The sequence below is a fragment of the Rattus norvegicus genome, chromosome 17 (genome assembly GCF_036323735.1).
Source record: "Rattus norvegicus strain BN/NHsdMcwi chromosome 17, GRCr8, whole genome shotgun sequence".
Lineage (NCBI taxonomy): Eukaryota > Metazoa > Chordata > Mammalia > Rodentia > Muridae > Rattus > Rattus norvegicus.
In genome coordinates, this window is record NC_086035.1 from 23,350,596 (window position 1) to 23,377,168 (window position 26,573).

A 26,573-nucleotide genomic window follows, 5' to 3' on the forward strand; every position below is an offset into this window, starting at 1 on the left:
GACAGAGCACACCGTTAGTCTTCCTGGCCTTCATTTCCTGTCTTCCAGGCCTCTGCTGCTTCACACTATCCACACACTTCTCATGGAGACTGATGCTCTACACTGGTGTAACTCCGTCTCCTGCCCACATCCAAGAGACAGGCACAATAGAGGTAGCAGCTACTCTGGGGGGGTGGGGGGGCTGAACATTCCCTTTCCCTGGAGATTGACTGACTCATCTCCATCTTTGAGAAACTGAGTTAAACCTGTTTCCTCATCACACAGTGCAGGCCACAGAACAGAAAGAAAAGGAGGGAGGGAGGGAGGGAAGGAGGGAGGGAGGGAGGGAGGGAGGGAGGGAGGGAGGGAGGGAGGAAGGAATCCCACCAATGACAAGAGGCCACCAAGACTAATATTTCAGCCACTTCCAGGGCCTGTCATATTATATCTTTATACAGAATAGTTTCTCTGTAATTAAACACCTGGTTCATGTGAAGCAGTTCAGGAAAGGTTGCTTCTAACTGAAGAGCCAACACCATGTTTAGCCACCCTTGAGAGGGTCATCTTTGGTATGCAAACACTCTGTGAGGAAGGGTCTCCTCTGCTATTTGTGCTACTTGTACTTTCTGTCAAGTCTTATGAGGGGACACTTTTTAAAAGTAAGAACTATTTTTCCAAACATCATAGTGGAAATTTATAACCATGCAATTACCATGAAAAACAGTATGGCAGTTCCTCACAAAACCTAAGAACAGAACTACCATACGATCCAATGCCATTTCTTGGTGTGTATCTGACCTGATTAGATTTTACTGTCAACTTGACAAAACCCAGAGTCTCCTGGGAAAAGGGACCCTCAACTGAAGAGCTGCCCAGATCATTTTGGTCTGCAGCCCTGTCTGTGAGGGGTTGTCTGGACTGATGAGTGTTTTGAGTGTGCACAGTCATTCCTAGACTACTAAGAAATCTAGTTGGGGACTAGAAAGACAGTCCAGCAGTTAAAACTCGAGTTCTCTTTCTAGCACACAACATGGTGGCACAAACCTGTCTTTAGTACAGTTCAGGGCATCCATGTGCACCTGGTACACATGCATACAGGTAGGCAAAACACTCACACACAGAAAAGTAAGTAATCACTAAGAAAGCCAGTTGATCAGTTAGCATGCCAAAGTGAAGGGGGCCCCAACACTAGATGGAGAGCTATAGGCAATTAATGACTGCTGAGAGGGAAAAGCCACTCTTCAGAGACTAGTCTCTTAACTGGTTCTCCAATGCCAAGTGGTCAGCCTGAAAAATATACACACAAGCACAACTAAGTAGACTGGCAGGTTCTGGTTATATGTGCATACACATATATAATGAAAAAGAGAAAAGTGGTAATTAGGAAATGAGGAGGGAGGGTAGGAGGGAAGGAAGGATTAAGGAAGAAAAGCAAGCAGGCAAGCATATATTCCACCTATGCCCTTAGAACTTCTAAGAGGCCAGAATAAAGAGGGATGGACTAATTCCTAAGCAGAGGAAATTTCAAGACGGCATAGCACTGAGTCTGTGATGTGACTATTACTGATTACTCTGATGCAGGCTTACAATAGAGAAAAGCAACAGGCAGGGCAGAAGGAAAAGAATGTGTAGCTTGGAGAGGAAGAGAATGGTAGGAAGCATAAGGCTGCCATAAAGACATCTGCTGTGGAAAAAGGCTGTGATTTTTAGAGAGATAAACATTACTAATTTTAATCGTTGTGCTCTGCACTGGGATAAAAGGTATTCTGAAGGAAAGGCCTCTCCTGGCTAAGCATACAACTTGTGACAGGAGAAGTCGAAGGGTTTTTTTTTTTTTTTTGTTCCCAAAACAAACATCTAGCCAATGTTTTTCACAGCTTCAGTACATTGAAGCTTCTGCAACTATGGTTCAAGGGAAGGGCCAGTGTCTAGTCCACGCTGGCCGCTGAACTTGGCAGTGTCATCCACATGTCGTTTTTGGAGGTATGAAAGACACATGATTAAGAAAGTCATTGGTTGGGGCTGGGGATTTAGCTCAGTGGTAGAGCGCTTACCTAGGAAGCGCAAGGCCCTGGGTTCGGTCCCCAGCTCCGAAAAAAAGAACCAAAAAAAAAAAAAAAAAAAAGAAAGTCATTGGTTCTTTCTCCAGAATTCCAGAGAGCTGCTCTATTTGTCAGGGTTTTCTAGAGAAGAAAAACTGATAGAATGAATCTATACATACATTAAATGGGATTTATTATGTCTGGCTAGTCCAACAATAGCTGTCTCCTAACAGAAAAGCTAAGGGTCCTGTAGCTGTTCAGTCTATGGGGCTGGATATCTCAGCTGTCCCACGCTGGTGCTCATGTTTCAGGAAGGTCCTGGGGAGAGCTGCCCGTATCCAGTTGAAGGCTGAAGAAGTTGTTCTAACATCAGCAAAGGAATGCCCAAACAGCACGACAGATGAATTTGCCAGCCAGAGTGAAAACAAGCAAGCGAACAGCAAAAGCTCCCTTCTTTAATATCCTTTTGTGGGAAGCCACAAGGTGTGGGCCAGATTTAAAGTGAGTCTTCCAACCTCAAATGATACAGATTTAGGGCTGATCTTCCACAACAATGATCCTATCAAGGAAAATTCTACATAGGTTTGCCCAGCTGCTTGGTTTTAATTACTTTGGACTCAGTCAAAGTTGACAAGCAAGACTAGTTATCTCAGTTCCTGAAGCCAGGCAACATGTGGCAAGGACAAAGCCTCTGAGAGGCCACTGTGTGAAGTTGTGAACTTTGTAAAGCCTATGTTGTGGCAGAGATCCCAAGATGTTGGGGGATACCAGAGCCTTACCTGCTAAGGAGTGTTGGGCCCTACCTTGGTGTTTCCCTTCCCCCTCGCTGAGCCTTTCAGCCTGCTATAGCAAGAAGTTGTTTACACCCTTGGCAGCTGCTCTTAGCCCCTGATTTGAGGCTGGGATTTTCCATGGCACCCTTCCTCCCCACCCAGCCTTCCAGCTTGTTGTTGTTTAAGAAGTTGTTTATGCCCCTGATTGGGCCCGGAACTTTCCACCACACAGACTTTTCCTGTTTTCCTGGTTGGGGATTTTCACCTGCCTTGTTTTCCACGGCTTTTGCCTCGCATATATAAGGAGATCTCAGTAAAGCCTTGGTGGCACTCGCTGAAAACGGGTGACCTGTGTACGTGTTTTCTTTCAATCCCGTAGACCTACGCCCGATATTCACACACTGATGGCGCAGATGCCGACAAAGGAGGTCTGCCTAAAGCAAAGAGAACCAGCCCCCAAGAGAGATGCATGTTGCAGGCAGCGAAGCTGGAGGACAGCCTCTAAGCCCTTTAAACTGAAACTCTTAATGCTGGATGCAAAGATACAGGATTTGGGGTTTTCCCCACTAGGTTTCAGTCTTGCTTTGGTCTGGTATTTCCTCACTATGCCCCCATTCCTCCTCTTATGGAATGTGAACGTATATTCTGTGGCATTATATGCTGAAAGTATGTAATTTGTTTTTTAGTCTCATGGTTGAGTCACAGTTAAGACATTTTCTTGGAAATACCTCAAGTGACTTTGAACTTCTGAACAATGCTGCAGCTGTTGAAAGACTATAGGGACTTTAAAGTTGGACTAAAAGCATTTTTGTATCATGAGATGGCCATGAGCCTCTGGAAGCCAGCGGCAGAAATGGTGGCGTGAAGAAGAACTGTCTGTCCGTTGGCTCGTCTATTTGTGCACTTGATTTGCACAGTGGTATTTGGGAAAGACACGGAACCTTTAGGAAGTGGAGCTTTATGGAATGAAGTACTTCTCATTTAGGCTTTGAGAGTTTATAGCCTCACTTCCCTTTCGGCCCTGTTCTCTATCTCCGCTTCTTGTGGGTAGAAGAAATGTGAACTGTAAGCCAAAATAAACCTATCATCTTTAAGTTGATTTTGGTCAAAGTATTTTATCACAGAAACAGAAGACTAAGACAATACCCAAAAGGATTGAAGAGTAGACTAGTTGCTTCAAGAGATACTGGCATGTATGCTCATGCAAGCATATCCATCACAGATGGGAGGTAGAAGCAACCCACGTGTGCAACAACACATGAATGATCACACACACACACACACACACACACACACACACACACACACACGGGGGGGGGAGCGTGAGCTATCTTGGGAAATGATTCAGTTTTAAAAAGAAAACAAATTACGTCACATGGCTCAGCTCAGATGAACCTTGAGTACATCTGTTGAGTGGACTGAGCAGTCACCGAAGGACGTACATTGTATGATCTTCATGAGTACTGCTGGTCACTTAGTAATAACCAACCCCAAGTGGAGGACATCCCCATTTTACCTCTGGTCAGAAATATTCGTGAGAACAGGAAACAGAAATCGGCTATGCAGTTTAGGAGCTGGATCCTCAAAAGTGAACAATTCCATTCTGGTCCTTGGCCAGAAGCAGGAACTGCCTTTGGTTTTTCGGCTGGGTATCAGTAAGTCAGGAAAGAGTCCTGGTCTCTTATGTCCTCCTACATGAACATCCCTGTCTGCAGGCTGTGCTTGGGCGGGTGACTCAAACTCCAGTCCAGACATTCATCCCCTCTACTGAACAGCTTTGGAGCAAGGACTCCACATTTCCATGGTAATAAGTTATATCTATTCCCCAATTTCAGCCTATCTCCTAAATGACTTTAGGTCCCCATTCTTCAAGGGGGAATGTTACAGGATCCCTTCTATAATCTATTCTGGCCCTAGGTCAAAACATGGTATTCTGATCTGTTCGGAAGGTCACATTACAGTGTTGTCTCCTCCGTTGAGAGTTAATCTAGCTGGATGGGATGCCCCTCAGAAGTCTAATGAGTCTAATGTAAGGGGGGGAGAGAGGGAGAGAGAGAGAGAGAGGTGACTGTCACCTTGATGAGACAATGTCCTGACCTCCCCGAGGCCTGCTCTTGGAGCAGGCACTTGCAGAGCTGGCTGCTGTCAGCAGCTTGGCCTTCCTAGGTTCTGAGTCACCTGCTCCTGCACGACCTGCCGGTTCTCACTTAGGAGGGAGCAGACACCACAACCCCCTTGGCATTCCTGGCCAGAGAATCAAAGACAACTTCTGCTTCTGGACAAAGACAAGAACTCAAGCGTCCGGGACCTAGTTACTTACCTTACAGTCTTTTTACCTCTTCCTTCCCTTTAGATATAAGGCAGAGCCTGGAAAGCTTCCTCAGACACTGCATTTCCTTCCTTTTCCTCTGAAGACACACCCTTGTGTGCCAAGGGGCTGTTTGCTGGCCTCAACACCTAACTCGAAAGGCATGATTTCCCCTCTTCTAACTCTCATGCTCCTTACTCCTGACAGCTGCTAAGATTCCCAGTCTGCCTTCCCCACTGTTCTGTTTTTGTTTTTTTAATTAATTAATTAATTAAATATAAGTACACTGCAGCTGTCTTCAGACACACCAGGGCATCAGATCTCATTACAGATGGTTGTGAGCCACCATGTGGTTGCTGGGATTTGAACTCAGGACCTCTGGAAGAGCAGTCAGTGCTCTTAACCACTAACAAACAAAACAAAACAAAACAAACAAAAAAAAAAAACTCCAGTAAAATTATCCTTGAGCTACCTTCTGAGTTTGTTTTTAAATTCTTATTCATGAGACTAAAAGCCAAAGAGACTAATTTCTTGAGTCACATATAGCCTCTAAGGTGGGCTCCCAAAATCCTCTAGTATGGGGAAACTCCAGATGTTGAACTGGCATCTGAAGTTAGCCAGTCTGTGGGCTGAGCCTTGACTTGTGGGATCAGGTGTTAACTGCAGGTGAAGTGTCAGAATTGAATTGCATGGCAGGACACCTAGCTGATGCCTAGGAGAGCTGCTTGTCATACTGGTCACAGAGTCTTCCCTGGGAGAGTAAATAAGACATGTGTTTCATATGTTTATTTTTATAGCCACTATTTTTAAAGATAAATAAGTTAAAATGGGTAAAACATGGATATAAATTTCTAACATTTACTTTTAAGTGAAGACAATAAATGACAAAAAAATTAAAAACAAACTATCTTGAAAATGAAGAAAGGTACAAAAGGGCAACATAAGATGTATCTGTGGCAACGGGGGTGCTCCGCACTGGGTATCAGTAAGTCACTGTGTGAGCCACACAGCCACACATGCCTAAACCGTTCGCTCGTGTTCCCTCCCCCACCCTCTCTCCCTCTCCCTCTCTCTCTCCCTCGATTGCTCACACGCACGCACACAGTGTGTGTGAGAGAGACAGAGAGAGAGAGGTGTACAAATGAGAACAAGCACATCCACAAGTCTGGAGGAAGCTGAGTATGGTTGGCAGACCGAGTCAACGTCAGTCGGTGCAACACACTGTGGCTTCTAAGACGGCCGTCAGGCCAGCTGGACAAAAGGCTCACCAGCTCGCTCTCTCCTACGTATTATTTCCTACCACTGTGTGGAGTTATAATTACCTCAGAATGAAAGGTTTAATCACTAGGAAGAGAAGGACAGAATTACAGAAAACAAAATTGAGAGCATGGACTCTCCTGCTACACACAGAACGGACTCAGAACACTTGATTGTTTCAAGCAGGAGACATCTGATATGTTTCATAATGTGTGCTAAATAAAATACCACACATACTTCCCAACAATTAAAGGTAGAGACTCTGATAATTAAGGGAAAAGGTGCTTTCCTATCAAGGTAAAACAGCTTCAATTATAAGTTCCATTAAGAATTCAAAAGTTTAACTAGTTCGGCAGATATCTGTATATTAAAGGATATACTTCCTCAGAGTGAACCCAAAAAAGTGAAATGTAAGGAAGATTAGTGTCACGAGTAAGCTCCTGCTGCATCCTACTCTGGGCCAGCCAGCACAATCTCATGGTGGTCACAAGCACTGCAGGACCAGAAGTTAACAAAAGCCTGTATGTCCAGCAAACTGAGGAAAACCAAACACATTTTCTTACTCCAAGGTCCTCTTCCAATGTCCTTGTAGTACACAAGGGAGCATCTCTTGATTACATAGACACAGGGTTATCTAACAAAAAAGGGGGATTGTTTACTCACCGAATAGATTACCTCTATACAGTAAATGCACTTAATAGGGAGTTTCTCAAGCTCAATGTTTCATAAAGATCCAAGATATCAAAAGAACAATACACTAAAATACAACCTCATGAGGTCCTGAGGTCCAGCCCAGTGTCATCTGTCGAGTGAACTCTCTGAACTAACTACCCCAAAGTTAAACTTATGCTCACAGTTCCACTTTACTCTCTCTTAATTATGCTAATTTATTACTCATCTTCGAGAGCACAGACTTCTGCTGCTAAGGTTATTAGGTTGGATTCAGAGTTGCTACTATTGTTCTTAATTTCCTGGCATTTCAACATGGCCTTCAGGATTGACACAGCCTCCGGAACTCTTGGTCACTCTGGGCAAGCAAGTCTGACTAAGACTCAATCCCCAGTGGTAATCACAGAAAACCTTTGATTGGCTAAAGTAAAGAGAATTACAGGACTTCAGTAACAGGTACCCACAGCCCCAAGGAGGAATGATACCAAGAGGTTACTCAGAGCCCTTTCCTCATTTGTTGCATCCACAAAACAATGTATCACTAGAATGTATTCATTTGGAAAAGCCATATATCTGAGTATTTGTACTAAAATCACCATCTCAGTTAACAAACTTCTGCTCTGATGTGAATGACATGCAATACGGTGGAACTGAGTGCAGTACATCTCATTTGATCACAGCACATATTCTGGGCAAATGCAAGCCCAATATATCAAGATGTCCTCTTGTGGTATTGGGCCTATCCTGCATGGCTCCAAGGACTGATCTGACCAGAATTATGAAGGGAGGGAGGGAGGGAAGGAAGGAGGGAGGGAGGGAAGGAAGGAGGGAGAGAGGGAGGGAGGGAAGGAAGGGAGGGAGGGAGGGAGGGAGGGAGGGAAGAAAAGAAGGAAAAAGGACAGATAAACACAGAGACTGGGTAGACTAGTCTCTCTGATGGAGAAGCCACAATACTGCAGAAGCTGAGCATGTTTATTATATAGTTGAACAGGGAGGCAAGGCTATTACATATAGATAAACAAGGGGCAAGTTTACTGGGAAGACAGTAGGAACAGTCTTCAGGAGGCAAATATCAGGGGGCAGGAAAGCTAGGACAAATTATTTCTGCATATAGGATCAACATGCACACTTGGACCAGAGGAAGGCTCTGCTAACCCTCTGAGCCTCACCTGAGGAAAAGCTTGCCCATTTCCAATGGACCTCAGTAAGTGAGGCTTTGGTCCTTGACATGGGCAGCTCATGTGAACAACATACACCCACTCATGACTTCACACACTCAGCTTCCTCTGCTCCCCACAGTCTTACACTTTGCTTTGCATTTGACCCAACCAGGCTTCATGTTTTGGGTCTTATAACAACTTCCAAAACAGAGATCATTAAGAACAGGGAGCATATTGAAAACCAGTGCAAAGCTGTATGGCACACTACAAAGCCCACAGATCCATCAATGGCAGGATCAGGCTAAACTATGCATTGCAAAACAGGTAGCAAAGCTTGACCAGAATGTTCATTAACAGTTTCCAAATATCCAACAACTGGCTGACCGGCAGTAGTCACAATTCTAATCCCCCATTCCCCTTCCTGAGCTTAACCAAATCTGGATTTGCTGATGTGTGAGCACTGACCTGGACCACTCTGCTGACAGCAATGTCCACTATCTCAGAGACGGAAAGTGGAGCTTTGCAAGCACTGGGAGAGCTGGAGGCAACTGTTTAAGCTACACAGCTAATGTGAACATGTAGACCCATCCCCACCCCATCCCGCACTCACCCCACCCTTGCTTCTGTCTGTCCATCTTCTATCAAGCCCCTCCATCTAAGCAATAAAGGAAAGAGGCCACATCAGGTGACACTGCTGATGCTAAACAAAATATAAAACAAACAGCTAAAAATTACCATACACGAAGTGAACACTTTGAAGTGCTTTATGCAAATAATCACAGTGCTCACTGGAAGAGACACGTCTTCTTCCAGCACACAACACAGTCTGCCTAGTCCTTTGCCACAGGCAGGGCTACCTTCCCCTACACCAACTTCACCTGGGTCAGTGCAGTGTTTGCTTATGTTCAGGTGAGGCTGAGAGGAGAATGCACTCTAGTTTGCAAACAACACTAGAATAGCTCGCTCCCATCTGTAACACCCACCAGCCCTGGTTACCAAGTCACTTGCTATGTTCTATGCTTTTGTTCTTCATCTGAACAAACACAGCTTATGATAAATTAATCTCTTGAGACACCTAGAAATCACTGAGTAAAAACATCTGAGAAAGGCAGACACTGGATGATCCTGCTTGTTAGAAACCAACCAAAGACTTGGTATCAGATATGTAAGATGGATGCCGGGTAACAGTATTTTAAAGTGTTCACTTTTGAACATAGTCTAAAATACTTTTGAACATTTGTACTGAAAATATAGTTTTTAAAAATTAGGCTTTATAAAATTTTTCAATTCATCAAAGGAGATAAAACACTCTATTAAGCTAATGGCTGCTCCTGAGAATTACCTAAAAAGCAACTTCATTCCTGGAGGTAAGACCTAATCAATTATATTTCTATCAAATCCTTCTAGTAGTCAATGTGTAGCACAGATGGAAATAGTAGGCTACAATTACATAAAAATGTTTATTTAAATATTCTAGTACAAGAATAATTTCTATCATTAGACACACATTGAACATTTAGTCCTTAAAAAAAGAACAATGGGCTGGACAGTAGTGGTGCACACCTTTAATCCCAGTACTCGGGAGACAGAGGCAGGAGGATCTCTGTGAGTTCAAAGCCAGCCTGGTCTACAGAGCAAGCTCCAGAACAACCAGGGCTGTTACACAGAGAACTCCTGTGTGAAAGAAACAAAAAAGCAAACAAACAAACAAAAAAAAAACAAAACAAAACAAAGGAGAACCATGGGACTGGAGAGATGGCTGCGCTGGTTAAGAGGGCTTGCTATGCAACCAGGAGGACCTGCGCTCAGACCCCAGCACAGAAGCTGGGTAAGTGGCCCATGTCTGTAACTCTAGGTCAGAGAAGGGTCGAGGCAGGAAGATGGCCATGTCTTACTGACTTCTCTGCCCTCCAAGACACAGTGATAGACGAGGGCACTTGATGTCCTCTTATGGCTCCCATGCATGAGCAGGCATGCATTCCGTCAGCGCATGCACACACACACACACACACACACACCTTTGTAATAAAGTTACCAACAAACAGATAAAAACTCACTGTTCAACATACTCTCTGCCTCAAGATGAAAAACACACCTACAAAAGACTACATTTGGGGACTCTTCATAATTTTCTACTTTTATGTAAATATGTAATACTTTTAAATAATCTGTGTTAAAATAAAGTGATTACAGGATTTTTTTTCTCATTCCAGAAAATCCAAAAATATTGAAATGGTTCCCACCACACTGCTGACAGCAGACACTTCCGATCTTGCAGTGTACGGATTGTGTTACAGGATGGAATCCATTCATGATCTGGTAAGGCCCTAGACTCAGGCCTGCTTCACATGGTTTCTGAACAATCTACGGCTGAAAATAAATTAAAGAAGATTTCTAAATATCTAAAATGCCAACTTTCTGAACAAATTCTACATCAACACCAGCTTGTATGCTCGGACCATCCAGGATGCTATCGTGCTACAATGGCCTCCAGGTTCTCCCAGCATCCCTCAGTCCCTACCTGTTACAGGGCATGCCTGGCACGGCACACACCACACCACACCACACCACACCACACCACACCACACCACACCACACCACACCACACCACACCACACCCTCCACCCTGAATTTTCCAGGCCAGGGGCTGGGCTTCCAAACCCTCCCCACCCCCCAAGCTCTTCCCTCTATAATGCAGAGATTTCGGTCCCATCTCTCTCCTATCCCTTTCTATATTTTCTCTTGCCCTGCCGATGCACTCTTTCCTCCTCTTCCTTCTTCCCACAGCAACTTCCCAGGCCTAGTTCCGTAGGGACCAGGGAACCTGCCTGAGAGCCGCCCCTCCCCCAATAAACCTGCCTTTACACACTTTAATTCAGCTTGAATTAGCTCATTTCATTGGAAGAACTTATCAGTAGGAATTTTTGTTTTAGAGCAGCAGTTCTCAACATCTGGGTCAAGACCCCCTTGGTGGGGGGGTGTCAAACAACCCTCTCGCAGGAGTTGCCTAAGAGTACTGGAAAAAACAGATATTTAAATTATGCTTCATAACAGCAAGATTACAGTACTGACGTAGCAACAAAGCCAAATGTTATGGTCACTACAACATTAGGGACTGTGTTAAAGGTCAAAACATTAGGAAAACCTTAGGAAAATTGAGAACCACAGCTTTAAAGGACAGTAGTTTTTCTGTTGTCATTCAGCACTTGTGACTAAACCTAGGGTCTTGTGCTTTGTGCATGACAATCACACACTGGGCACTGGGATTTTTCTAATGTTTCCCAGGTGATTTCCCAGGTGATTTTCATGTACAGTAAAATATCATCTCAAAGACATGATGTTGAAATCACACAACTGTATGTGAGTGAAAAACTCTGGTTTGACCAAAGCCAAAAGCTGTTGAGAGATATGGTAAGTTGGCGGCCAACTGAAGAAGTCTTTCATTTTTAAATTCTGGACAATTTCATATGTGAACACACTATATTATGGTAATGTTCACTCCTATTACCCTCTATCATCTCCCCCTCCTGCTGACTGTCCTTCTTCCCAAACAGTCCCTACTATTCTCATATGTCTCTCCCTCCCTTCCTCCTTCCCTACTCTGTGTGTGTGTGTGTGTGTGGTATGTGTGTGTATGTATATGAATGTGTATGTATGTATATATACGTGTGTGATGTATATGGTGTGTGTATGTGTATGTATATGAATGTGTGTGGCATGTGTGTGTGTGTATGGTATGTGTGTATGTATATGTATGGTGTGTGTATGTGTATGTATATGAATGTGTGTGGTGTGGTTGTGTGTGTGTGTGTGTGTGTGTGTGTGTTATATAGCTACAACTCCTATTGTGTTCATGGTTGTAATGGCCCTATCATATCTCGGACTTACTTCAGATTTGAAATACAAAATTATATAACCAAATTTAACTTTTAAAACCACTTCTCTGATAGATACAGGAAACTGAGACGGGAGCAGATGAGCAATTTTGTGATGCCATCAGGAGTCCTGGACTTGGATATTAGCCTTAAATGAAAAGAACTTGAGACATATTTAGGAGGACCACCTGTCTGGAGAGCTGTCCTATCTGGCCATCCAGATTTCTAGAAAGGATTAGTGGATAGATAAGAGTAAATGGTTTACACACATGGAAAATCATGTTTGGTCTATCTACAACACCATCCAAATGTTAGCGAGATGAGAAATAAAGAAACTAAATGCAGGAACATGTCAAGTCCATCAAGTCGATATGACCTACACTTTGAGTTTATATATTACATATTCACCTAAATATGGTATCTGTTTTGTCATACTTAAAATCTGTTTACTCAAACAGTATATTTGAATCAGAATTTAGGATATAGAAAACTACAAGAAATATCACTCTTCCTTAACATATTACAAAAAATCAAAACTTCTTAGTTTATGAGGAGGGTATTAGGCAACAAAGTCAAAAGATGCCCCACCCCCATAGATGGGCACCACCTAAGTAAATAAGAAGACACCAATCAGTGTGCTCCTCAGAGTAAAATGACATTGTGAGAGACACAGGCATGCTCTTTTCTCCTGGGTGTGCCCTAGGAAGACTGGGTGGTGAGCAGACTAGAAAGCCACCTGTAGGTGAAGATGGTATAGGCCAGATAGGAGGAGCTAACATGACAGCTGGCTCTAGGGATCCTTTTACACAGAGCAAACATCTGTAGCCACTGGGGAGGGCAGTGAGCCTTGTTATCCTCCAGAGACAAATAAAAATATACTGTGAATTCAGTATAGGGAAGGACTGAAGGAAAAACTTCTATCCTCAGGAGAGAAACAGAAGACTGTCCACAAACCCAGGGTTCCACTCCAAGCAGGAGTTCATTTCTACTGAAGGCACTAGCAACTCCTACCCAGGACCAAACACAGACAAAAGTCAAGTCTGGCCACCGGGATTCACAAAGGCAGGAATTCTGGGAAGATTCTAACCCAAATTCCCAGTATACCAAGCTTAACCAAATTCCCAGTATACCAAGCTTAACCAAAATCCCCACAATAAGCCTAGCACCGTGTCACCAGCAAAAGCTCAGCAGCAGGTAAGTGTATGAGGGGCCCTACTGCATGCAGATAAGTGTATGAGGGGCCCTACTGCATGCAGGTAAGTGTATGAGGGGCCCTACTGCATGCAGGTAAGTGTATGAGGGGCCTACTGCATGCAGGTAAGCGTATGAGGGGCCCTACTGCATGCAGGTAAGTGTATGAGGGGCCCTACTGCATGCAGGTAAGCGTATGAGGGGCCCTACTGCATGCAGGTAAGTGTATGAGGGGCCCTACTGCATGCAGGTAAGTGTATGAGGGGCCCTACTGCATGCAGGTAAGTGTATGAGGGGCCTACTGCACGCAGGTAAGTGTATGAGGGGCCTACTGCACACAGGTAAGTGTATGAGGGGACCTACTGCACACAGGTAAGTGTATGAGGGGCCCTACTGCACACAGGTAAGTGTATGAGGGGACCTACTGCACACAGGTAAGTGTATGAGGGGCCTACTGCACGCAGGTAAGTGTATGAGGGGCCTACTGCACGCAGGTAAGTGTATGAGGGGCCTACTGCACACAGGTAAGTGTATGAGAGGCCTACTGCATGCAGGTAAGTGTATGAGGGGCCTACTGCACACAGGTAAGTGTATGAGGGGCCTACTGCATGCAGGTAAGTGTATGAGGGGACCTACTGCACACAGGTAAGTGTATGAGGGGCCTACTGCACGCAGGTAAGTGTATGAGGGGACCTACTGCACACAGGTAAGTGTATGAGGGGCCTACTGCATGCAGGAGTGCAGAGATGACTGAAAGCTGACAATGCAACACTAAGTCAGCACCCAGGTCCCATCTCAGCACAACACAATAGCAGCAACCTCCGGAGAGTGTGAAGCATTTGGTACAGCAAGGGTAACCATAGCAACAGCCAAACTCAAGACCAGCTCAACCAAGCCTGGATCACTGCTGGTCTTTTCCAGGAGTGAGGACTATGTATCTCATTCTATCTTGTAACCAACAACAAAAACCTGAGATACACTAAAAACAGGAAAACCCACCGCTGAGAAATACAGCAAATCAATTTAACTCTGACTCAGATGGCACAGTTAGCAAATCCACCAGGCAGGGCATGTTAAGACCTAGGTGGAAACTCTTAGCATTAAAAGGAATCACTATGAGAGAAGTTGAACAAAACACATTAGATTAAAAAAGCAAAAACAAAATAAAAACCTCTGTCAATGGGCTCCTCAAGAGACTTGAGACAGCTGGGCTTAAAGATATGCTAAAAGAAATTATTAGAACTAAAAGAGAATAAAGATACATTCAAGAGTTACAAAGCTCCTTCAAATAACTTATGTAATTGGCATCCCAGAAGAGACAACAGGAAACAAAGGAGAGAGCTTGAAGCCGTCCATTAATACCAGAAATAAAAGGCATCAAGCCACAAATCCAAGATTCTCGGAATCCAAAACCAGACGAAGGTATTCCCCTCTATAGCAAAACAGAACACCGGAAACCAACCCTGGAGAGACAACTCACACGTGCAGACACCAGCTGGGAAGGACTGAGAAGGCAAAGCCCGCAGGCTTCCTAGAGGGAAAAGATCAGGCCAGGAAACACAGCAAACACCTTCGCCAACACTCAACTGGAAGCCAGCAGGCCTCACCCTCCGGAAAGCTGAAGGGAGGCAGAAAACTACATACACCAACATGTCTTCAAAGGGTGAAGTCACGGGGAAGATTTTTGTCTTCCTTCTGCTTTTCTTTTCTTTCTTTCCCTTTCCCTTTTCTCTTTTTGGAAGGAGAAGTTGGAATCTCCTGCCAGCATCCCTACACTAAAAACATTCAAGGAAGTTGGCCAATGACATCAGATTGGACAGAGAGCCACTGTCAGGCAGAAATGAGTGGCAGGGTTAGATGTACAAGTACAAAGATAGACTTTTTTCATCACTCAAGACGAATTCCTGTCACCACCACTTCAAACTTCCTTTAACATATAAACCTACTTAAATCTCTAAGAGTTCTCTGAGAGTTTTGCTTCTTAAAAGAAAAAAACACTAATTTTTAAAGTCAGCTCTGGGACCGTCAACAGCTGCTTCACCACTGCCGTTTAAAGTTACAACACTACTGCTCCCTGCTAACTGCTCAGTGCTCAGTGCTCAGTGCTCACTGCTCAGTGCTAACTGCTCAGTGCTCACTGCTCCCTGCTCCCTGCTCGGTGCTCCCTGCTCCCTGCTCCCTGCTCCCTGCTCACTGCTCACTGCTCAGTGCTCACTGCTCGGTGCTCACTGCTCCCTGCTCTCTGCTCCCTGCTCACTGCTCGGTGCTCACTGCTCGGTGCTCACTGCTCGGTGCTCACTGCTCGGTGCTCACTGCTCCCTGCTCAGTGCTCACTGCTCAGTGCCCACTGCTCACTGCTCCCTGCTCACTGCTCCCTGCTCACTGCTCACTGCTCAGTGCCCACTGCTTACTCAGACTAAATTACCCTCTTGCTTACTAATTATATCATTTCAAAATTGTAAATTACAATATGCAGCACTGAACAGTAAAAGGGAATCTTTAGAAAAACAGGTTTTCATTTACAATAATCAGTTTCGCTTGCTTTAAAATGTTAAAGTTATTTAAAATAATTTAAAAATTGCTCTACATTAAAGCTACAGCAGTCTTTCAGAAAAGTATCTGGAATAATTATTTAAAATCTGATTCTGTTATGAAGGTAGAATATATCAACTATAAAATACTTTAATGCTATTATGCATATGCTCTAAGGCTACTTAAATTATATACGTGATGTTTTTTAAAAAGTAATAACACTAACACACGATTTTTTAAATCAGACACTGACCTAAAAGCAATTTTAACAATGGCTAACAGTTTTCAGTCTCATCATAAAGGGTTATTTATATTTAAAACTAAAAAGAAACTTACCAATATGTTATCAATAGCATAACCTCTAATGAAACGCCCCATGTTGCATGTCCCTCATGTTCAATCTAGTAAGAGTGGCAGATAGGGAGGTAAGACCACAAGCAGAGAGCCCGTGTGGAGTGCACTGCCAGTCTGGTGGCTCACTCAGACAGTGCAGTCCACTCAGGGACGCAGCTATGTCAGAGCAGGATGAAAGCAATGGTCACTTCAGAACTGGAAGAATGTCCCAGGGCTAAGATCAAACAGCTCTTATCCTACAAATGAGCACATGAAAGGGCTAGAAAGGGCTGAAGAGGGGCTGCTTGAACATAAGAGAATTCAGAGATTAGTGAGGCACTTACGTGCAAGTGAAAAGTTGTTTTCTGGAACCCTACTACAATTTTCTGGGGCTGGAGAGATGGCTCAGTGGTTAAGTGCACTGACCTGACACCCTCAAACAGACAAACAGGCAGGCAAAACACCAATACACATAAAATAAAAATAAATAAATTTTAAAATGTTTTTTGAACTTTCCTTAACTCTTTAAAATTCAGCTTTCCCTTAATACTACTTATTATTATTAATCTTGTTTTGTTTTATCAGACAAGGTCTCTCTATATAGCACTGGCTATCTTGGAATTCACTATGTAGATGAGATTAGCCTGACTCTGCTGGAATTAAAGGCATGGTGGTGCATGCCTAGATGAAAATTGCCAATAGTTAGTATTATAGGTAAAGAAAGCAAGGTTTGGATGATGCAAGCTTGTGTAAAGTAAGACAGCTTGTGGCTGGAGAGATGGCTCAGAGGCTAAGAGCGCTTGTTCCTTTTGCTGAGGACCCAGTGTTTGCTTCCCAGCACCAACATGATGGTCCACAACCATCTATAACTCCAGTTCCTGGAGATCCAATGCCCTCTTCTGACCTCCCCGAAACACTGGGCACACATGTGATACACGTACACACATGTAGGCAAAACTCATACATATTTAAACAAACAGATCTGGAGATAAAGAAAACCAATAGATTGAGACAGCTGATCAAGACAGCAGCAACCAAAATTTTCTTGACACAAATATGTTGTTTCTTTTGCTCTACATACAGACATAAACCACATCAGCTTAGAGTCAGGGACATTCCAGTAATTTAAATTTTATGTATTACACACACTTTAAATATTTAATTCCTCTATATACTTTGGATTTAATAAAACTAATTACAATTTTACTACATTAATAGGGATCATTCTTTATATGGTTATACAAACAAAATATTTCAAAATAAATTACAATATTATCCATTAATCTTAAAAGGTAGTCACTTGGGAAAGCCAATCATTCTTAGCCTACAGAAGTGAGCTGTTCCTATGGAGATTCTGTCTGCTGTCATCCTATAGATGTCATATAAGCTTCCATCACATGTTACAGCGTCACTAAAACCTCATCCCAAGATGGCTTAGTAGTTTTAAGCACATTCTCACTTGCTGAGCATGCAATGCACAATTACCTGCGAGCTGGTTTAAAGTCCTTGAAGACCCATACTTTAGACATAGGACTGGGACCTCCCCAGTACAACCAGTCCCAGTGCTCCCCATGGGCAGCAGGTTTACAACTATACCAGCCTGAAACTGTGACAGCAGAGGGATGAGGGGGATCTGAGGATAGAAACCTCATTTCCTATCACTGCTTAAAAACAAAACAAAACAACCTTCACTCGGCACACACATCCTGTTAGCACAGTATGCCTGGAACAGTCTACAAGCAGCCGTTCTTCTCACTTTCCACCATCATACAAGTTCATTCCCCGCTCTTCAGTTATTTTCAAAGTCCTATTCCTGGCCTCCCCACCCCACCCAAGTCATCAAGCCATAAAGAAGCACTTCTGAAAGTGTCTAGTCCCCCAGGATCATTTTGTCTGTTTATCAGTATGGACCACAATGGCCAGCGTGGGGATCACAGTTAAAGAGTTCAGGATCAGCTCATGAAGGGGCGTCACACAGCCACTCTGGGACTCTACATGTGGAGCAACTTTCCCTCTTGTCACCTTCTGTTTCTCTAAGACTACATACTCTTGCCCTGTGTGTTGACACCACTGCTCCCCTCTGAAGGCTTCTTTCCCTTTGCCCATACCTACTTAAGTTTTCAACCTAACTCCCAGCAGATAAAACTGTCCAGGTAAACCTGCTTTTATTTTCCCATTCTTTACTAGACAGGAGCTGGTCCATGTAACACCAGAATACAACCTGATCAGACGATAACTTCTAGACTGGGGTCAATGGACTCTGTGGCTTCCGTTTGGGTCTAAGTCCTCCCATCTTTTTTGTAGGGAAGACAACAGTGAACAGTTCCTGGAAGCTCTCCTGCCACCTGCTCTATCAGTGTGCTCTGTCTCTCTGGTCCCAGGGCACTCTGCAGAGATCACAAGCCCAGCTGACACGTGCACTGGAGCATCCAAACTCAGTATTATTCCTAACAGCTGATCTGTGAGATGCTCCTTATTCCGAGCTACGAAATCTGAGAGTAACTGTAACTCAGAAGTACTTCAAAATTGTAAGCTAACACTCACTGCAAAGAGGCCTGCAAGGGTAGTCACCACATGCTATTTACCTCTGTGTTTACCACAGCTCCCGGCCCAGGTAGTTACTCAATGTTTGTGATGACTCCTCAAGTCCTGATCTGCATGCTCTGTAAGCAAGGGCAAAATGTCTCCATGACTGTGTCCTTACTTTAAAGATGGAGTTAATGGAGCCTATTACATGGGATATTGTGAGAATCAACTAAAACCACATGAAATGTTCTTAGAGCCAGGCCCTGCTCACTGAAGAGGTTTAGGGAAATGTTATATCCTACAAATAAAGTTTCTAACATGGACATGTGCCCATCCTTAGAACTAAAATTCTAAACACAAAGTGTTTTATAGAAGGACGCTATAAGCCATGGTGAATTATGTAAAAAGGAGAAAAATCAATGTACTCTCAAGGACACAGCACAGTGCTTCAAAGGAAGGGCAACGACAGACCACGTTAGCAAGTTGACCGTGTCTGCACAGGCCCCACCCAGAAGGTGCACTCTACCTTCTCTGAGTCCCGTAGGAAGTACATATGTGCTCCTAGGTTACACTCTACAGTCTATATTATAGCATAGGCATTTAGACTCAGGTAAAATCTGGCTTTTCCTACTTCCATAAAGTTTAGAGGAAAATTTCTTCAAGTTGAGTCTACTCAGTCCAAGGTCACCAAATGAAATTGATAGTTTAATGAGACTTCTTCAATGTGTTGGTGCCACCACTGTGTACATGAGTAAATGTTACTGCTTAAACACTAGGTCATTAAAATATGTAATTAGCCTATCACACCTTATATAATCATATACAGTAAGATAATAAATTATTTAATCGCTAATTACAGGAAGACATATGTGGAACGCTCTCTTCATTTCTGGCACCAGAGGTGTTCAGTAGCCATGTTTAAGATTTTTCCCTGGTAGTTACATGGGGTCAGTGCTCAACTTTCAAGGCTTGCCTCTCACACTTGATCACTTTTATTCTGGCTTCTTTCCATGAACCCAATTTCCCTTCCTTTTTGGTTTCCAAAACAGTTGCTAAAGATACAACACCTCTGACCTGTCCCCATGATTACCTCACTGCCCTGGTCACTAAAGAAAACAGAAATATAAGAAATTATTTTGTATAGTTAAATATTAAAGACCAAAAGTATAGCCTACATAATCTTAAATCAATCCTCAATACTCTAGTACAGGAGCTTATGTAAAATTCCTCAATAATGGAGTGGAAAGGAAGTGAAAGCTAATGATAATAAGCCTGAATTTTCAAAGCTTCCAGTGTTCTATCAGACACACAGTGGGCCTCTTAGAATGAGGCATGATACTAACCAAACACAACCTTACTTGCAATTACTGATCTGTGCTATACCACAAGGGTAAGATGTACTGATCGTGTGTTTCAATTATAGGCAACTGTGGGATCTGGCACATACCAAGAAGCAGGGTGCATGCTTATTGCTGCAGTTACTGGCCGAGTAATACCAGGGGATTTCTGAGACCTCATTCTACGGACAGCCTTGGTAAGGTGGGTAACCTAGTGGTGAACACAGCCACACCAAGGGAGGTACAGCTACCTGAAAACAAAGACAAAGCCACTGACTGCACCACCAGCCAGTGGTCAGTGACTTATTCCTCTCTTTTTGGCTGACTGCAAAAACAGTTTATTAACTTTAAAGCTCTAAACATGTACTATCATAATATGTGCATGAGTATTCCAAAAGTAAGTAAACATAGACGGAGAAATGGGAACCCCAAATTACAAGTGGCTCAACTGACAAATGTCCAGCATTGCAATGCTGTAAGCCTATCCCCACACAGCCACTGTGTTTTGCACTGTGTGTGTGATAAACAAGAAGCTGTGTTAGATGACTTCTGGTCAACCAGGGACCACTACAGCTCATTTAAGACAGGTCAGGCTAAGTGTTAGTTTTCGCAAGATAGATGTATAAATACATTTTCTAATCACAATTAAAAAAAATTACAATGGCTTTACCAGACTATAACCATCATAATTTGAGGAACAACTGTACATACATATACGTGCATATGTAAAATGAAGGGAATATATCTTTCATTATATTTTGGACCCCAGACTCTCAACACGTTCCAATAAAGAAAAGGAGAGGTACATTTACCCCCACATTTTCTGCTGTCAAAGAGAAAGTAGACAAATCTAAGACAGTACCCACTTTTCTTCCAGGGTCCAATATTCCTTTCCCAATACTAAACCCTGTTATATTTGGCCAACAGTTTAAGGATCTGCCTTTTCTAAAGGAAAAATTCTTCTCTAAATCCTTAGTAACCAAATTTGGATCAGAATACAAATTGGGAGCCAAATCAGTTAAGGAAAACAAAATAAAGTGAAAAGATACAGCTAATTGTTAGTAATTAAAAAACACCAACTTACACAGCTGAAAAGGTAGACATAGTATGGAGTCCCACTTCAGATTGAGGGGTAGGAATTTAGAGTGCATTCATAGAAAAAGGTACTTGTGAATGAAGAAAGAAAACCATTCATCTCTCTAGTAGGCTAAAAAAGCCTATAACCTATTCAGGGCTAAACAAAGGGTATCCTAAAAATACATCCCAGAGAAAGGGGGAGACACACGGCAACTGTGGACGGTGGTCATCTAGTGGCAGACACGGGACCTAAGAATGGCTTGTTCTAAAACAGAGAAACATTACACAGCCGACAAAGCCTGAGAGCATTCCTAAGACAGGAAATGCAATAAATATGGGTCAGTAACTTTTACAAAATGACAGCCACTCTTTTTTTTTTCACTAATATCTTACATCTTCTAGCATTTTTTATTTACTGGACAAATTAGGCAACTGTCATTCAAGACCTCAGTTTCTGTGGCTTTGGCCACATGCGTCACCAACCATTTAAACAATACTGAATGGAAAATTCTAGGAACAAACAACTCATACGTTTTAACTTGCTGGCCATTCCGAATGACAATGTAAGCTGTTCTGTTCTAGCTCAAGCAAGAAGCATTTCTGTCCTGGGTATACGGATTCATCTCCCTTATCAGACTGACTCTTAGCTCTCAGATAGGCTGCCTTAGTAGTGCGAGCTTGTGTTCAAATAGTCCATTTACTTGCTTAATAGCACCAGAGTGCAACAGCTGTGATACAGGGAATTTTATTACAGTGCGGAGTTAAAATGGTTTGTTTTACTGTGTTATAGTTAAGCATCTTACTGCATCTGTAGAAACTAAACCCTATCATAAGTGTGTGTTCAGGACTAGATGCTTCTGTAGTTTCAGGCAGCTATAGGGAAGGGGAAGGGGAAGGGGGAAGGGAGAGGGATGGAATGATGTATTGGAATGTATGGGGCCCAGCTCATGGAGATACCTTTACACATCTCCAGGCTGGGACGAATACGTGCCAGGCTAATCCTAAGTCTCCTAAGACTTACTACCTCTCAGACCTGTCTGCCTTAAGTAGCTATGTGGGGCAGAGAGGACAGGCATGGAACTGAGGGTGGGGACAGGGACAAGCTCTGGCACTGTCTCTGATATTAAACAGCTCTCACCACAGACTGCTAAGAGTGACACGGTGGGATTTCAGAGACTCTAAAACTAAGCAGTGGCTGCTCTAGGTTATGATGGATGCTTCTAGTTCTCCTCCGTTTACGTTTATTCCTATCAAGGGAACACATACATAAGACTGTTTTCCCAAGGTTAGACTCTTGCTTCTTAGGTAAAATCCTAAGAAAAGAATAACTAATATCACACTTGCTCATGTGTAGAAAGAACAGAAGCAAGAGTTTCTTTCCCTCTGATTTGGTATTTAACCCAATTTCCTAATACCTAGACTTCTGTAATTCCTTCAGCTATAATCCAAGATAGCCTGCCTGGTTTTATACTACGCTTCTTTTGAATATCTGTCTTACTTGCAAGTCTGCTATGATGCCAAATATGCCTTCTGAATTAACAGTACATGTTACAGTCGCAGAAAATGTAAGGATTTCCTCACGTTAGCTACTAAATGTAAGCTTGCTCTCTGCTTCAATATCTGCAAAGTGAAGATAAACAATCTCCCAAAAACTGTTGAAAATATCAAATAAAGAAAATGAAAACCAATACTCGGCACAGAATACAAATGCATTCAACTTGCATTTGCCTGTCTTCCAAGTCGGGGAGATGACTGTCTACAAAGGTTGCCTAACCATCCCACTGTACTCTGATGGCACACTTACTCCAATGAACTACAACACAGCATCACGTTTAAATCCCGAATTAGGTATATCTCACAATCTCACTTTAATAAACAGGGATTTATTATGTATGTGCTAGGACTTGAGAATTCACAATCAGCAAGGCAGAAAGAAGCCTTACTCTCAAAACACATTCAGGCTAGAAGAGACAAAAATTTTAATGTGATTAAAAACAGAAGTAGGTGCAAAGAGCAGAAGTATCAGGATGAAGCAAGAAATGCACCCTGTCAAACGGAGCAAAGGGACCAAGCTGAATAAAGACCTACATAGTGGAAAGGGAAGGCACTGTGAGGCAGATTGGCTCTGAAGCCCCACTTGCTCACTATCAGACTTACAGCAGTTTAATTTGCCTGAATTGCTTTGTGTATATATTTGCAGAGTTAGAGAGCAACACAGAGGAGACGCTCACTAAATGGTGAGCTTATTGTCTCGTCTCTGGAGCTGGGTTTGCTTGTTTTGAACAGGTGAAGCAGTACACAGCACAACAGACTATCAAGCTACATATGGGACAGCTACACTGAGCCAAGCTGGTCATTAATATAGGCAATATATATTCTACGTTTTTTAATCATGACACGTTAATAAACAATTCATACTTTAGAAATATGAAACCGTGGATAAATGCACACAAGGTCGTAAGTAAAATAAAGGAGTCTATCTTGATGTGAATTTAACTTTTCAGAACTATAAAGATGCAACCAAGAAGACTCTGCTGGCTCCAGAGTCTCCTTTCCATCTGTGGTTTTCATAAATAAGAAATTAAGTACCCTGAAAAGTGTCTGGGTGGTACATAACTGAAGCCCCACTTGCACACTATCAGACTTATAGCAGTTTTTTTTTTTCTCCTTGAACATGGGAACCATGCATCATGCCAGATTTTACCGATAAATATATGTATATTATATGTTATTAATTTGCCATCACACAGATTTTGAAATAGTAATGTTCAGTTGGAGTTAAGACATTGTAAAGAACTGAGTTTTTGTTTGGGGATTTTGTTGTTGTTTCACAAAAGTAGCCACTCCAGATTCAAATTGCTAACCCTATTGCTTTCTAGTCAATGTTACTCTTTAGACACTATTTTTAAAACTAAGAACTTAAGAGTACTTATACTTGCACATTAAGAAAACCAGAAGTTTCTTCACAAAGCAAACCTACAGATTAGATGAAAATATTATGTGTATTAATGCTCACTCTGACAACCTGATGCTATAATGTAGCTTAACCCAATTCCCAATCACCTTCATTAATGAAGGGAAACACACAGAACTCTCAAATTTCACAAATACAGCAACTTGAGGCCAGAAGGAGACAGCCTGACAAAAGGAAATAGGAGAGAAGACAACTGTTTCGACTGCTCTAGACCTTGGTCCAGCCCCTGACCCACTAGAATCTACTTAGTCATCTCTCTCTCTACAAATAAAGAAATGAATGGTCGGTCCACTGCGATCACAGTGAGCAGGCAATATAAGTATTGCAAATGGTTTGAGATCTGTCAGCAAGAAAGCAAGGCTAAACCAGGGAAGAAAGAATAAAAAAAGGATAAACTGCAAGAAGGTATGTGTGAGTGCGCGCGCGCACCGGGAGGTGGGGGGGTAGTTTATGACAGAAACATGAACTGTGATCCACTCAGGGCACTGGCGCGACTCGCGCGTGCTCCAGCGGCCGGCACCGGGCCGGGTTTGCGGACGCCCCGAACACCCGTGGAGTGTGGGTCCCCCACCGCTCCCTCCGCCCCGCGCATTACCCGTGAGGTTCCTCAGCACCGTGCCATGGGCCCAGAGGCTCAGGACCTGCTGCACCGACAGGTTGATCATCGAGTGGTCGGCGCCCTCCGCCCTCATCGTCCCCGCGGGGCGGCAGCGGGGCGCTCCGGGGGGCGCCGCTCGGCGGGTGTCGCAGGCAGCGTCCTCCCCGCCGGGGAGACATCGAGGAGCGCTGGCGGGCGAGGCCTGGGCCGCGGGAGGGACCGCCGCTCCCGCTCAGGGCCCGCGTCGCGCCGCGGGGGCCCGCCACGCCACGAGGCCCAGGTCACGCGGTGAGGTCCGCGCGGACCGGCAGCCGGCAGGGGCAGGCCGTGAAACGAGGCTCATCGCGGGGACGCGCGACGAGGCAGCGGCGCACGGCCGCGGCACCTGCCGCCCGCCTGCGGCTCGGCCTTCGGGTCGCCGACACTCGAGGAGCCGCCCCCTCCGCCCGCGACCGCCCGGGGCGCGCGCATGCGCGTGTCCGCTCCTCTGCCCCGCCTCCCCCGGGTGAGCGGCTGCGCACGCGCACTGCCCCCGCTCCGCGCGCGCGGCCCCCTCAGCACCCTCCAGCTCGGACGGCCGTCGGCTCGCAGCGTCCGCCCGCAGTGGGGCGGAGGGAGCGCCGCCGACGTCACTGGCGCCACCGCCAGGCCTCGCTGCTCATTGGCTGCTCCGAGGGAACAACCTCCACGCCCCTCGCCCCCTCCCGACTGCGCGCCCCCAGAGACTCGGAGCGGGTGAGCTGGGCTGGGATGAGAGCGACCGCTGCGTGTGGATCCTGGGAGCTGCCAATTTTTTTTGGAGAGGGCGCTTCGCTCCTCCAGGTCATTCCCTCTCCGTGAGGGCATCCGCGAGCAACTTTTTTGCAAAGGTGTAAATGCTAATGTTTTTATTTGCAGGGTTTTCTGAGAGTGCGTCCAATGACCTGGATACGTCTCTTCCTTTGCTAAATCCACTAAAACAGAAATAGATCCTTTGTCATTTCAGCCAGCCTTCCGGGCGGCAGTAAAACTTGAACTCCTCTAGCTGCAGGATCTGAAATCGCTTACTGACACAAGGCCCGGCAGGTGTCCCGGCCAAGGCTGGCTCTAGCGCTTCTTCTTGATAGGATTCTTTTCATCTAAAATTCCCCGGCATTTAAACTAAATCAGCCCGGTCTCCCTGTCTTTCAGATTCAAGGTGCACTTCTGAAGCATCTTAATCTCAGTTATGCTGGTTACATTCTTCCTTGAAGTTTGAGACCTTTTAATTAGAAAACATTTTTTTAAAAATTGTGTTTGCAATAAACATTAGTTCTCGTCACCGCACCCCCGTCACCAAGTCCATCTTTTTCCAAAGACTCTGCTGCTAAAGTTTACAGAAGGAAAGAAAGAAAGACTAGCCAAACCAATAGATGCATTTGCCTAGACCCTGAAGGGTAGAATTGCCGAAATATTGTTGATTGTGGTGAGTACCTTAAAAATGACAGTAATGTATAATGCAGGTTTATACTTATGCATTTTTTTCTTTTGCTCCCACAGTATAGAAAAAAGTTTGGAGATTGTAATAGGAACTGTACTAAAACCCACTGTAGTGTAGGTTTTAATGGCCGAATTAAATGTCAATGCAAGATTATACACTATCAGGTAGAAGTGAGGCTTTGGCATCCTAATTCGTTTTATATAAATCAACTGATTTTGAGGAGTGAGTTGAAGAGACTTCATTTCTTTTTCTTTTTTTCTACTTCCTGGCAACCATAGTATCTGTCCTATCTCTCTAGTCTGAATTAACATTCAGAATGGGTAGTTACTTAATGGTACTGCACAGGGATTTGACATTATTAGGGAGCATGACCACATTCAGTGAAAGACTTAAATAGCCCAGTCTCTGAGGAACATGTTAAACTCTCCTGTTGTAACCAGAAAACCTGCTTAACTAGCCAAAGAAGAGATGTTTGCAACAACC

At 43.9% G+C, this 26,573-nt stretch overlaps 1 protein-coding gene across 2 annotated transcripts in view; it reads right to left on the bottom strand.

The window, feature by feature from the left end:
* The window catches only part of Tmem170b (transmembrane protein 170B), a 38,794-nt gene extending 13,682 nt beyond the window's left edge, over positions 1-25,112 (bottom strand). The window contains exon 1 of one of the 2 annotated variants that reach the window (XM_039095875.2): positions 24,629-25,112. In XM_039095875.2, coding sequence (XP_038951803.1) covers positions 24,629-24,725 — 97 coding nt within the window. In that variant the 5' untranslated portion in view covers positions 24,726-25,112. The remainder of the gene's footprint in view (positions 1-24,628) is intronic. The other variant, NM_001008774.2, reaches the window with a different exon arrangement.
* Positions 25,113-26,573: the final 1,461 nt, after the last annotated feature.